This window comes from Ceratotherium simum, chromosome 16 (genome assembly GCF_057802395.1).
Source record: "Ceratotherium simum simum isolate JZ-2026a chromosome 16, ASM5780239v1, whole genome shotgun sequence".
In the NCBI taxonomy this organism is placed as follows: domain Eukaryota; kingdom Metazoa; phylum Chordata; class Mammalia; order Perissodactyla; family Rhinocerotidae; genus Ceratotherium; species Ceratotherium simum.
The window spans coordinates 37,453,190-37,465,417 of NC_141915.1; the positions used below are offsets into that span (position 1 = coordinate 37,453,190).

General features: G+C 55.8%; 2 protein-coding genes and 1 non-coding gene across 4 annotated transcripts; all 3 read left to right on the top strand.

Annotated features, from left to right (window-relative positions):
• Nucleotides 1-922: 922 nt before the first annotated feature.
• Nucleotides 923-4,242, top strand: LOC101397433 (uncharacterized). The gene is made up of 3 exons (XR_015554592.1): nt 923-1,030; nt 1,781-1,839; nt 4,017-4,242. It is a non-coding gene; the product is annotated as an uncharacterized LOC101397433 (transcript).
• A 49-nt stretch (nt 4,243-4,291) lies between these two features.
• On the top strand, nt 4,292-6,948 carry HOXB8 (homeobox B8). Of its 2 annotated transcripts, none has more exons than XM_004434633.3 (2): nt 4,292-4,997; nt 5,797-6,948. In XM_004434633.3, the coding sequence occupies exons 1-2, from the start codon at nt 4,574-4,576 to the stop codon at nt 6,102-6,104; spliced, it is 732 nt and encodes a 243-aa protein (XP_004434690.1). In that variant the 5' UTR covers nt 4,292-4,573; the 3' UTR covers nt 6,105-6,948. The 2 variants fall into 2 exon arrangements, with proteins under 2 accessions (XP_004434690.1, XP_087296332.1); XM_087440206.1 differs by having other exon boundaries at nt 5,800-6,948.
• A 709-nt stretch (nt 6,949-7,657) lies between these two features.
• Nucleotides 7,658-11,622, top strand: HOXB7 (homeobox B7). Its single transcript, XM_004434632.3, has 2 exons — nt 7,658-8,720; nt 10,814-11,622. Exons 1-2 carry the CDS (start codon nt 8,321-8,323, stop codon nt 11,065-11,067), a joined length of 654 nt encoding a protein of 217 aa, XP_004434689.1. The 5' UTR covers nt 7,658-8,320; the 3' UTR covers nt 11,068-11,622.
• Nucleotides 11,623-12,228: the final 606 nt, after the last annotated feature.

Here is a 12,228-nt window from a genome sequence, read left to right on the forward strand (position 1 = left end):
CGCGCGCGCGCGCGCGCACACACACACACACACACACACAGGTCCAGCCGGGCCAGACGTCTGGGCGCGGGCAGCCTCTTGATCCTTTTACAGTCCCATCCCACCCTCTCAGGCCTCCTCTCCCCCCACATAAAGCCTAATTGTTTCTCCTCAGAATTCGAAGCAATCGTGTTGGGTTTGAAAAGTGCTCGGCTCCCCCTTTTACTGGCGATAAACGGCGCAGTACTTGGCGGTCTCAGCCAGAAATTAGGGGCTTGAGGTGGGGGGGCGGGTGTAAGTAGGAGACAAAAAAGCTTACGGCTTATTTTTTTCCTTCCCCCCTTATCCCCCCCCCTTTTTTTTAAGCTTATCTGCACAATTTCATGAACCATTTCCCGATTTCCGATGCTTTTCCTCTCGTCCGCTCTCGTTTCCCTGCCCCTCTTTTGCTAATAATGAAAGTTTCTCCTGCTTGTCGCCTCGGTGGCTGGCTCTGCGAGAAACTGGCCGAGCTGGTGGCGGCGGCGCCTTTCTCAGAATGGCCGCTAGATGGCACCCTTGCTCCACGTGAAAATCCCCGGTGGGGCGGCTGCGGACGCTGGCGGCTGTATATCGCACCTTGATCCGCCCTGAATTTACGAACTGAGTGCTACCAAAAGTCATGAATAATTTCCCGTAATAAAAATATAGGGTTCCTTATGGCCGTTCCCCCCATTTTATAGATTCCAGATATAATGGTGCTGCCCCCCTCTCCTCAAATGGTCAATTTCCTGAATTTCCCCCAGGAGGAGAGCTCAGTGCTTCTCACCCAGTTTCTATGTTCGGTGGGGTAACTAATGCATGAAAACGGGGAATAATAATAATAATAGAAATAATGGGTCAAAATAAAAGAGAACTGATTCTGAAAAATGGGATTTTCCGGGGAGGGGGGCAAGAGAAACGTCTGCGGATGCGGTGAGTAGGTCAGGGGAGAGGGGCGCGCGGGCAGAAGGTCGGATGGAGAGGAAGCTGCCCGAAAGCTGCTACCGGGACCGGCAGGAGAGGGAAGGGGGTGAGCTAACCCGGAGGTGGGGGGTTGGGGGGACAACCCGGGGGGGAATGGATCCGTGGCTTTGGTGGGGACTGGAGGTGCGCACAGCCGGCGGGGCGGCTAGGCTCCAGAGCCTTTGTGCGTGTCCGGGTGTGGGCTGGACGCGCTCCGGGCCAGCCAGGCGCCGGACAGCGGCTCCCCAGAACGGCGAGGTGCGCGAAGACTCAGATGTTTCCTCGGGTTGCTCCGCACGCCCCAAGTTGGGCCGCCAAAAATACGCGCGTTTTCCAGATGGCTGTGGGGGCAGGCAGGGCGGCCGGGCGCAGGAACTCGTTTCTCTCCGCATTCCGCGGCTTCCAGGTGAGAGCTGCGGCTCCCTACGCCGCGGGCCCGGCCCCAGGCAAATCTGGGGGACACGGGTCCTTTTGTAATTTAGCAACTGGAGGCCTAGACTCCAGGCATTTTTCGTTCGAGACCCGCGCGCCGTCTGCCCGTAACCCCTGCCATTCCAAATCTCCACTTTCCTCCTGGCCCAGCCCGATCCGTATCCCCCATCCAGACAAACCTGCGCGAGAAATAGATACTCCCTCTTTAAAATTAGCCCCTCCGCAGCCTCTCCTCTCTCCACCCAGGGCCGGGTGCGAAGAGGCAAGCGGAGTTTCTCCTCAACTGGAGTTTCTCTAATAAATCTGCGCTCCGTTGGGTGTTTATAAATTATCTCCTCGCTCTTTCTTGTTTTTTCTTATAATAGAAACATTTTCCTTCCATCAGGAATTTCTGGCACGGTGTAGGGATGATTTAGAACAAGCCATTGAATTTCTACCTCACCGGTGAGTCCTCAAATCATGACCATAAAATCCCCCGCACTTGATAAAAATGTTTGCTTCGGCAACAACTTGTCCGCCTTCCGCCGCCTCGCCGCCCCCTCAGCCTCGCGCTGAAAATTCAAGACCTGTTCTCTCCTTTTCCCTTTTCTCCTATCTCTCCCCCTCCCTTTCAGCCCCTCTCCCATTCTCCGGATTCACTTTTGAAGGATCAGGTGGCCCCACTGGTAACTTTCCCTTGGAAAGGGTGATGGTTTCATTTTTACAAAGGTTGGGGTGAATGGGATCCCCAAAAGTACCCTTCCCAAAGCAAACCACTCTGCGGCGAATAAGCAACGGACTGAGTATTTGTAAAGCCTCCACCTTTGTTGCCAGAAATTTCCTTTCTCTTTCCCTTCTTTCCTTTCCTTGGCCAGTGAACTGCTTCAGGAGGCCATTGGTTCCGACCCTCAGACTGGGGCCTTCTAATGCCTGGCCACCATGGTCACTAGGCCTGAAAGGCTGGAAAAGGCAACCGGCAAGAGTGTGGCATCGGGTCAGCTGGGTCCTGCAGCCTCTGTTTCAAGTCCCAGGTCCTCAGGACTGCAGGGAGAGCCGGGTTTAACTAGAGGCTCCCCAAGGGGAGAAGGGATAAAATGGGGACTCAGCGGCCTTGCTGCATCCCAATCCCCTTTACCCCAAGGTCAGTTCAGGTAATGACAGTGGCTCAAAGGACGCTGAAAGCGAAAAGGTGCCCCACCCCCAAACATACACTTTGCAACCATTGCCTAGGGCAGAGGAGGGCACAGGACAGGGGGCACTAAGGCCAGGTGCCTGGGCCTCCATGCCCTTCCCTCCCTTTGATGTGCTGGTGGGTTTGGCGGTGCCCACTCACCCAAGGGTGCTGCCGAAGGTGTGGAGGACTGGCCTGGGAAGGCTGGGAGCCAAATTGGGCTTGGTTACTGGGTCCCGAGGCCTGGGTGCAGGCTTGGGGCAGCCCAACTGAGTGTCAGACTGCTGGTCGCATCAGACCCCTGTCCCCCTCACACAAAGTTGGTTCCCAGAAGCGCTGACTGGGCCCTAGTGCCTTCTGGAGACACCCGCTCCCACCCAGCACTCCCCCCAGACAAGAGAGGTTGTGCAAAACTGCAGAATCGGCAGTCGCACGATGAACTTTGCTCCCTGCCTCGCCACTGCCCATTAACCAGAAAGTTCCTTCTCCTGCCTGGTCCCTCCTCACGCCCTCCCGGACCCCTTCTCCACAAAAAAATCCTTGCTTGTTTGTTTAATGAGGGAAAGTTGGTGAGTGGCTGGGGTGGAGCAGAGAGGGGGCGGTTTGGGGGCTCCGGAGAGGGGGTGGGGGCAGGTGCTCGCGACTGCTGAAGGAGACGAAAATCTCGGAAAAGTCACCGTTTGCGCCGAAAAAACCCATAATCGTTCTCATTTCAGCTTCGTCACCCCCACCGTGCTGCAGTCGGGCGGCGGGGGCGATCGAAGCTGCAGTTTTATAGCTGTAGAGGAAAGAACTCGTAAAATGCTAACAGCTTTTATGCGCTGCGGCATAAACAACAACAGACTCCGGCTTTATTGCGTTTTATAGTTTGTTAAAGAGTTTACAGCCGTTTTTTGGGGGCCGGTTACCCAGCCAATTCCCTCCACACGATAGTTAAACCTTTATCAATAATAAGGAAATTGATCATTAAAGCTTTAAATATGACTACCTCGTTTGTTTGAAAATATGTTTAGGAGAAGAAGCTGTATGATTTGATAACTTGTATTAAAATACCAATTACATTTATAGGACCTTTTAAAACTCGGCGCAATTAAACCGTGTTCTTTTACATTTTTCCGAAGCGACCCTGACATTTAAAAAGACTCCAACTGCCTCGTTAAAATCGCGAAATTAACAGCGTGCCTACGCCTGGCGCGTTGTGTATGCGTGTGTGCGTGTTTGTATCCGAGACTCCCCCACATCAGTCTTTGGGGGTGGTCTGCGAAGGTATTTGATTTGTTGTGAGGCGAGAGATATCTCATTAATGTAGGTAGTTAAACAGATTTAATCCGTATTCATTCTCTCTCTCACCCCCTCTCCCTCTCCCCCCCCTCCCCCCCTCTCTCTCCCTGGGTGTTTTTTTTCTTCCCCTCCTTTTTTTTTTTTTTTTTTTTCCGCTCTCTCCTCACTCCCTGGCGCTCGCTCGCTCTAGCTCTCTCGCTCGCTCGCTCGCTCGCTCTCGCTCTCACCCTCGCTCTGCGTTCTGTCCGGGAGGAGTACGGAGAAGCCAATAGGATGCGGGGTCTCTAATGGATGCAAATGATCATGAAAAGACAGTGCAAAATATGAAACAACTCATTTGCAGGGAAGTAAATCACCGAAAACTGTTTATGAACTGGCATCCCTTCTTCGAAATGTAAAGCAAGGACCTCTCTAAGTGGCGGTATATTTTTGGGTGGGGGGTGGGGGGTGGGGGGAGGGCGAGCGAGCCGCGGCTGCCGTGCAAGCTTAGACTTTCGGAGGCTTCTCTGTCCTTTTCTGTTCCTGGAAATCACAAAAAGTGTGGTGGCTTCGAGATCTTCGCCTTTTCTTTCTTTTCCTTTTTTTCCTCCTCCCTTTCCCTCTCCTTTCCTGGCGAGGGTAACTAGGAGCCGGCGAATCCGCGTTTTTTTTCTCTCTCTCTCTCCCTCCCTTTCCCCCTCCCCACCCCCTCCCCAACAGCCCCCAACTACAGCCGCCGCCGCCGCCGCCGCCTCAAAATTCAATAAAATGAGCTCTTATTTCGTCAACTCACTGTTCTCCAAATACAAAACCGGGGAGTCCCTGCGCCCCAATTATTATGACTGCGGCTTCGCCCAGGACCTGGGCGGCCGACCCACCGTGGTGTACGGTCCCAGCAGCGGCGGCAGCTTCCAGCACCCGTCGCAAATCCAGGAGTTCTACCACGGGCCGTCGTCTCTGCCCACCGCTCCCTACCAGCAGAACCCGTGCGCCGTGGCGTGCCACGGGGACCCGGGCAACTTCTACGGCTACGACCCGCTGCAGCGGCAGAGCCTGTTCGGTGCGCAGGATCCAGACCTGGTGCAGTACGCCGACTGCAAGCTCGCCGCCGCCAGCGGCCTGGGCGAGGAGGCCGAGGGCTCAGAGCAGAGCCCGTCGCCCACCCAGCTCTTCCCCTGGATGCGCCCGCAAGGTGAGCTCGCGTCGGGGCCGGCCGGGGCGGAAGGGAGAGCGGAGGGCCCGAGGCCGGGCAGGCCAGGGCGCATTTCCTCCAGCTCCTGGAAGACGTGCCTGCTCCGCTCAGGTCGCCTCCCACTTCTTTCCTTCCTTCCTTCTTTCTTTCCCTTCTTCCTTCCTTCCTTTCTTTTTTTCTCTTTCTCTCTTTTTTGTTTCCCTTGAAGGGGGGTCGCTAAGCGACATTTCCTGAATCCATAAACCCCTCACCCTGCCTTACTCTATTCTCTTCCCCTCCTTTTTTTTTTAATTCCTTTTACTGTTTTATGGGGGGTAGTAGAGAGAGAGTGGTGGGAATGGGGGCGCTCAACTTTTGCACTTCTCAATTGCTTTATAGTTTAATTACCCTGAAGAAACTTTTCTTCTGGGGCAGAGGCTGTGGGGGCTTTTCAAGGTGGGTCCATTCGTCCCCATCCCGGCTTTTTTATTCTTATTTTTACCCCTCCTTCACATCCTTCCTTCTAAAGTTTATGGCACTTTTAATAGATTTGAACCACCCCCACCCAACTCTCTGGTGCTGGTTACCAGGGGAGGGGGCTCCCCCTCTCTGGCTCCCTTAGATTCAGTGGTGTCTGATCCCCTCCCCCCCTCTGCTGACCGCGGCCTCCCAGCGCCCCCGCCCCCGCGCGGGGTAGAAGGTCCCCTGCCCTTATTATACTGGTCTCCTAGGCTGGTTCACGAATCTTCCAACCTTCTCCGTCTCTGCCCCCTCCCCCACCCCCCCCTCCCCTCTGTCTCGCCCTTTCCCCCATTCCCAGCAGCCGCCGGACGCAGGCGAGGCCGACAGACCTACAGCCGCTACCAGACCCTGGAGCTGGAGAAGGAGTTCCTATTTAATCCCTATCTGACTCGAAAGCGGCGGATCGAGGTATCGCATGCGCTGGGACTGACAGAAAGACAGGTCAAAATCTGGTTCCAGAACCGGAGGATGAAGTGGAAAAAAGAGAACAACAAAGACAAGTTCCCCAGCAGCAAATGCGAGCAGGAGGAGCTGGAGAAACAGAAGCTGGAGCGGGCCCCGGAGGCGGCGGACGAGGGCGACGCGCAGAAGGGCGACAAGAAGTAGGCTCCAGCTGGGACTGCCAGGGCCGCGGCCGCCCTCCGTCCGCGGGTCCCCTACCGCGCCGCCGTCGCCTGCCCCCGCCCGAGAGAGCTCTGGCCCCGCGAGCGGGGCCGGGAGCCTGGCCTCCCGCCGCAGCGTCCCCCGCCGCGCCAGTCCCTGCTAGTGGTAGTATCTCGTAATAGCTTCTGTGTGTGAGCTACCGTGGATCTCCTTCCCTTCTCCTGGGGGCCGGGGGAAAGAAAAGGATTTTAAGCAAGGACTCCCTCGCCCAGCGAGGGTGAGCGGCCGCGGCCTGGCTGAGCACCCCCGCCCATGCCCCCGCCCCGTGTAAAAAGCCTCCTTGTGCAATGGTCTTTTTTCCTTTGAACGTGCTTCTTTGTAACGACCGAGGTACCAATTTCTGCTAAGTTCTCCCAACAACATGAAACTGCCTATTCACGCCGTAATTCTTTCTGTCTCCCTCTCCTCTCTCTCTCTCTCTCTCTCTCTCTCTCTCGCCGCGTCCTCATTTCCCCCTCCCAAACCCTCTCTCCCCGCTGCCCTCCCTAGCTCGCTGGCTTTCTCTCTTGCTTCTCTCTTTTCCTCCAACCCCCACCCCCTTTGGTTTGACAATTTCGTCTTAAGTGTTTCTCAAAAGAGGTTACTTTAGTTAGCATGCGCGCTGTGGGCAATTGTTAAAAGTGTTCTTAGGTTTACTGTGAAGAGAATGTATCCTGTATCCGTGAATTGCTTTATTGGGGGGAGGGAGGGCTAATTATATATTTTGTTGTTCCTCTATACTTTGTTCTGTTGTCTGCGCCTGAAAAGGGCGGAAGAGTTACAATAAAGTTTACAAGCGAGAACCCGAGACTGGCCAGGCCCGCGCTCCTCATTTGCTCCTGGCGGCTTGCAGAGCTGGGGGAGCCGGTCACCGGGCTCCTGCGCCCGCCAGGCCAGGCCGCGGAGAGGAGGGGGCGGGGGCTGGAGGCAGGTGGTGCGAGTCCCTTGGCCCAGGGGCGCAGGGGGTGAGGGAGGCGGCTGCGCGTGATTGGAGGAGAGAGGAACGAGGGAGGGGAGCCAAGAGAAACCCCCCCCCCTTCGCGTTCCTAGGCTCTCGGGCCCCGGAGACCCGGGCGCCCAGGCCACGCTGCAGTGATGCGCCTGGGCTGGTGTCTCTATCCCCCGCTTTGTTTCTGTGTGCCCTCTTCTGTGTGTGTGTGGGGGGGGCGGGTAAAGGTGGAGTGCAGGGCTGCTGAACAAGCTTATATTTTTATTTTTCCCCGGACTCTGGTGGGGGGAGAAAGAGGAGAAGGGAGATGCTCTTCCCAGCCTCTCCCTCTCTGGGACTTGGCCACCTTCACCCAGCGCCCAGCTCCGAGGTCGTGGCTCCCAGCCTCCCTTCCTTGGCTTGCTCTGCTGCTCCGCAGCCAAGCTTGACTGAGGCATCCGCCTCCCGGAACCAGGAGAGCAGCTTACCCGGGCCGCCCTCCTCCCTTCCTTTCTCTTCCCACCCACCACACCCCTTTCCTTTTTTTTTTTATTTTCAAACCTTTTTTTTAGCCGCCAGAAGCCGCAGCATCCAACGCCCCGGGGCTAGACCCCACGCCTCTAGGAGCACCCACGCAGCCTGGCTCCATCCCTGCCCGTATGCCTGGGGCACCAGGAGAGAGCTGTGAGGCCAGGCTCACCTTGTTCCTCACCTCGGGAGAACCCGACCAAGTTCACCCAAAGGCCCAGCCAAGCTGAACTGGTCCGGATTAATAAAGACCTGACCCCCCCACCCCCAGCTGCGTGCAATCCCTGCGTTTGTTTCTCGCTGGGTAACGGGCTGGGGAGGCTGGCTGGGGGGGTGACAACACAGATCGCTCGGAGGTTATTTATTTTCCCTTCTACTCAATCCCTTCCTCCCCAAATCTCGCCTGCAAGCTGCCTCCAGCCCACGGGGGTCGACAGCAGCCCTTGAGCCCCCAGACCCAATCCACGGGGCTTGGCTTTCCCATTCATTATTGATCATATTTTATAAATCCAACGCCACACAATTTTTTCCACATTACCGGGAGCCGTGGGGAGGCTGCCCGGCCATTGGCGGAGGGGACGTCACGTGGGCGGGGTCACGTGGTCCGGAGAGGAAAAAGGGGGTCCTTTTTGGTGTAAATCTGGACTCTAATTCTGTAATATATCAAGGAATCTCGTAAAACCGACACTAAAACGTCCCTGCCTACAAATCATCCGGCCAAATTATGAGTTCATTGTATTATGCGAATGCTTTATTTTCTAAATATCCAGCCGCAAGTTCGGTTTTCGCTACCGGAGCCTTCCCCGAACAAACTTCTTGTGCGTTTGCTTCCAACCCCCAGCGCCCGGGCTATGGAGCGGGTTCGGGTGCTTCCTTCGCCGCCTCGATGCAGGGCTTGTACCCCGGCGGGGGGGGCATGGCGGGCCAGAGTGCAGCCGGCGTCTACGCGGCCGGCTACGGGCTCGAGCCGAGTTCCTTCAACATGCACTGCGCGCCCTTTGAGCAGAACCTCTCCGGGGTGTGTCCCGGCGACTCCGCCAAGGCGGCGGGCGCCAAGGAGCAGAGGGATTCGGACTTGGCGGCCGAGAGTAACTTCCGGATCTACCCCTGGATGCGAAGCTCAGGTAACGCCGCGCACCCAACCGTCCCGAGCCGCAGTGGCCCGGGCACATTTCCCGAAATACGCCCCCTTCCTGGCCAAGTGCCCCTTTCCGCGTCCAGAGTGCTCCCGGCAGGAGGTCGGCCCTGGGGACGCGGCACCCCCTGGGCCGCGACCCGGCGCGCCGCCCCCACCCCCATTTTTGCTTGGTGCTCTCAGGCTCCCTCTGCCTCCCTGGCGGATCTCTCTCCGCCGACGCCGTGGCGATCCGAGCCCCCAGCCCGCCCCCTACCCTTCCTCCCGGCCTTTTAGCTTTAAATATTTATCAGCCGCGCCGGCACGGGCTGGAGACGAGGCCGTTTGTCTTGCGGAGGAAGGCTGGGGTTTGCAGAGAATAGCCATTAGGGTCTCCCCCCTCCCTTCTCCCTTCCCCCGCCGGGGATCTCAGCTCTGGGTGTGTCCCCCAGCCCTAGCTTGGAGAAGGTCTGGGGGAGGGGGCCGCGGCGCTGAGCAATTCTCCCCTCCCCTTCCTTCCCAGCCAACCCAGCTCCCCCATTATTCCCTTTTGGACAATTAGAGGTGGGCTCTAGAGGCCTGGCGGGAGGAGGGGGTATGAAAGGAGATGAAGATCCAGCCAGGGACACAGAGGCAGGTGGAGAGAGGGGGGCTGAGGCCAAGAGAGATGAGGCTCCTGACCCCCCAGTGAACTTGGGAAGCAGGAGGCAGGAGAAGTAGAGAAAGGGGCAAAGGCCTCACGGGAGTACAGCTGCCTTCTTTGGGTGCCCTTCCTAGGGCTCCTAAGTGTCCCTGGAGAACTGGCCAACAAGTTTGCAGGTATCATTCCAGAAGGGTGAATGTCCTCCTTGGGGAGGGACTAGGGCTCCATGGAGCCAAATCAAGAGTTAGCGCAGGCCATGGAGCCAGCTACTGCAGGAAACCCAAGAGACCAGGGGCTCCATGGGGTCTCCTGACAAGCTTGTCCCAGACATCCTTCTTAATGCTGCCTTGGACCCGGGGCCAGCCCCAAGGTCCAGAAGGCCCAAGACTTGTGGTCAGAGTCTCCCAGTCCAGCCAGGGTTGAGAGCCAGGAGAAGCCTAGCTCTTACACCATCAGCATTGATGGTCATGGTCCCCATTACCTGCTCCATAATTCAACTGCCTTTCCAGTTGATTTATCAAAGCCCAAATTCTTCTGCTCCTAAACATTTCAGCTTGGCTTTTATCTGACTTGAAATTAGGGCCACTAGCCCCTCCTCCCACTGTCTCCTTCCCAGGAGGGCTGGCACCAGCACCTCCCCCAGCACAACCTCCCCCAAGCCTCCTTAGTGTTCTGGGCCCAACCTGGGAAGCTCTCCTCTACCCTTCAGCGCCCACCACCCAGATCCTTCATGTTCCACCCCAACCCAGGCTGCTGTCTCTCCTCTCTCCCTGTGCCTTCCTGGAGACCCAAAGATTTCTGTGGAGAGCTGGGCTGTCTGGGCAGGTGGGCAGGCAGGGCAGCCTGGCCCTGTCTGAACCTCAGCCACTCACTGGAAAATAGTCATCAGAGGGCAGCTGCTCTCAGACCAACTCCAGGCTCCAAGGAAATCTGCAAATTCTCACCTCCTCCTCATTCCACGGTGGTGGTGGGGTGGTGGTGGTGACAACTGGACATGTGAGGATCCTTTGTCTCCTGTTCTTTTTGGGAAAAGCACTCCGGCCAGGCCTAGAGCCCCACCCCAGGGTCACTTGCATGGTTTCCAGTACTCCAAAGACCCATCAGAGTCAGCATCCAAAATGAGAGGCTGGGGGTCCCTGGTGCCCAGGGTAATGGGAAGATTAACCTCCCTTCGTTCCACACCCTCCCCTTAGGTGTAGGGCCTTCAAGAGCCCTGTGCTGGAAGACTTCCTGGATGGAAAACGGGAATGTTTGCCTCATGAGGCCTGTAGGAAGGTCTGCCCATTGAGGGAAGAGGGCAGGCATAGGCTGGGGTATGGAAAGTGAGAATTTGGTTTAATGGGAAAATGGGCTCTTCTAACCACCGACTCTAAATCACACACAGGATCTAAGAGGGAGGTGGGCACTCTAACGGCTTTTTCTGCACGCACTGATTTTTCTTCCCTAAATTCTGTGCGCAGGGACTGACCGCAAGCGAGGCCGCCAGACCTACACCCGCTACCAGACCCTGGAGCTGGAGAAGGAGTTTCACTACAATCGCTACCTGACGCGGCGGCGACGCATCGAGATCGCGCACGCGCTCTGCCTCACCGAAAGACAGATCAAGATCTGGTTCCAGAACCGGCGCATGAAGTGGAAAAAAGAAAACAAGACCGCGGGCCCCGGAGCCACCGGCCAGGACAAGGCCGAGGCGGAGGAGGACGAGGAAGAGTGAAGGACGGAAAAAGGGCAGAGGAAGAGAGAGAAGAGAGAGGGAGAAGCGCAGCTCTGGGAACTGAACCAGAAAACAAATCCAACAGGGGGGAAAAAACTATTTAAATGGAAAGCAGTTAAATTTTTAAGGAGAGAAGGTGAAATTTTGGTTTCTTAACACTGAAAAAAAAATACTACCTATAGGAAAGTCCGTCGGCTTTGTTTTGTACAATATGGGAAGGACGTCTTCTACCTGTTCTGTAGCTTTCTGGAATTTGCCTGCCCTTTTCTATGTTGCTGTTGTAAGGCCTTTGTAAAATCTTGCTGTTTTGTAAGCCCCCTTCTTTGAGGCTGTCTTTGTGGTCTGTGGGTCTGGATAACGTGTGTGGTTCCCCACCCTCCTGAGTCCCTGACTCCCCAGTAGCAGCACTGAAGGGCCTTAGGGAGCCCCAGGGACCCACCGACTAGCTTGAGTGTCCGCTCTGTGCACCTGGCCTGCCCAATGCTCCTTTTGCGTCTGCCAGCCCCTGTGATCCTGTTTACATTCTATGTGTATTTGAAGGATGAAGAAATAAAACACAATTAAAAAATAAACAGATGTGCTATTTTCTGTGTCTCCGTAAGGCTGGGAGGGCGTCAGAGTTAGGGGTGCAGCCGGGTGCCCCTCTGCTCCAATGCTGCTGGCCCATTTCTTCCTGTGCTGGGGTCTGCTCTTTTTCCTGGTGCCCCCCTGCTCTGGAGGCTGCCAACTAGTGAACCCTGATATCACACGACATGCATTCCCTTTACACTGTTTTACACCCATTGACATACACAAATGCATACAATCACACATATTTACAAGCTGACATCACACATAAACATATGCACTGTCACATACAGTCACAAATAAACACCCATATTCATGTATTCACAAATAAACATACAGGCATTCACACATCCCAACTCCACACCCAGAACACATGCACCTTCACACACACTCACAAGTAAGCATGCATTCACACTCACTCACAGACATTTATACATACCAATGCACATTCACACATTGGCTTATAAACACACAGATTCATATCTGCCCCCATGTAAACATATCCATGAGCCCACATGCTCAGTCACACACATTCGCAAAACAAAACAAAACAAAAACAGGCACAGTTCCCTATACTCGTCTTCATCCAGGCCT

Coding starts and splice junctions, on each gene's coding strand:
- HOXB8 (XM_004434633.3), top strand. CDS start 4,574: ATGAGCTCTTATTTCGTCAACTCACTGTTCTCCAAATACAAAACCGGG. Junction 4,998..5,796: donor CCCCTGGATGCGCCCGCAAG/GTGAGCTCGCGT, acceptor CCCCATTCCCAG/CAGCCGCCGGACGCAGGCGA.
- HOXB7 (XM_004434632.3), top strand. CDS start 8,321: ATGAGTTCATTGTATTATGCGAATGCTTTATTTTCTAAATATCCAGCC. Junction 8,721..10,813: donor CCCCTGGATGCGAAGCTCAG/GTAACGCCGCGC, acceptor TTCTGTGCGCAG/GGACTGACCGCAAGCGAGGC.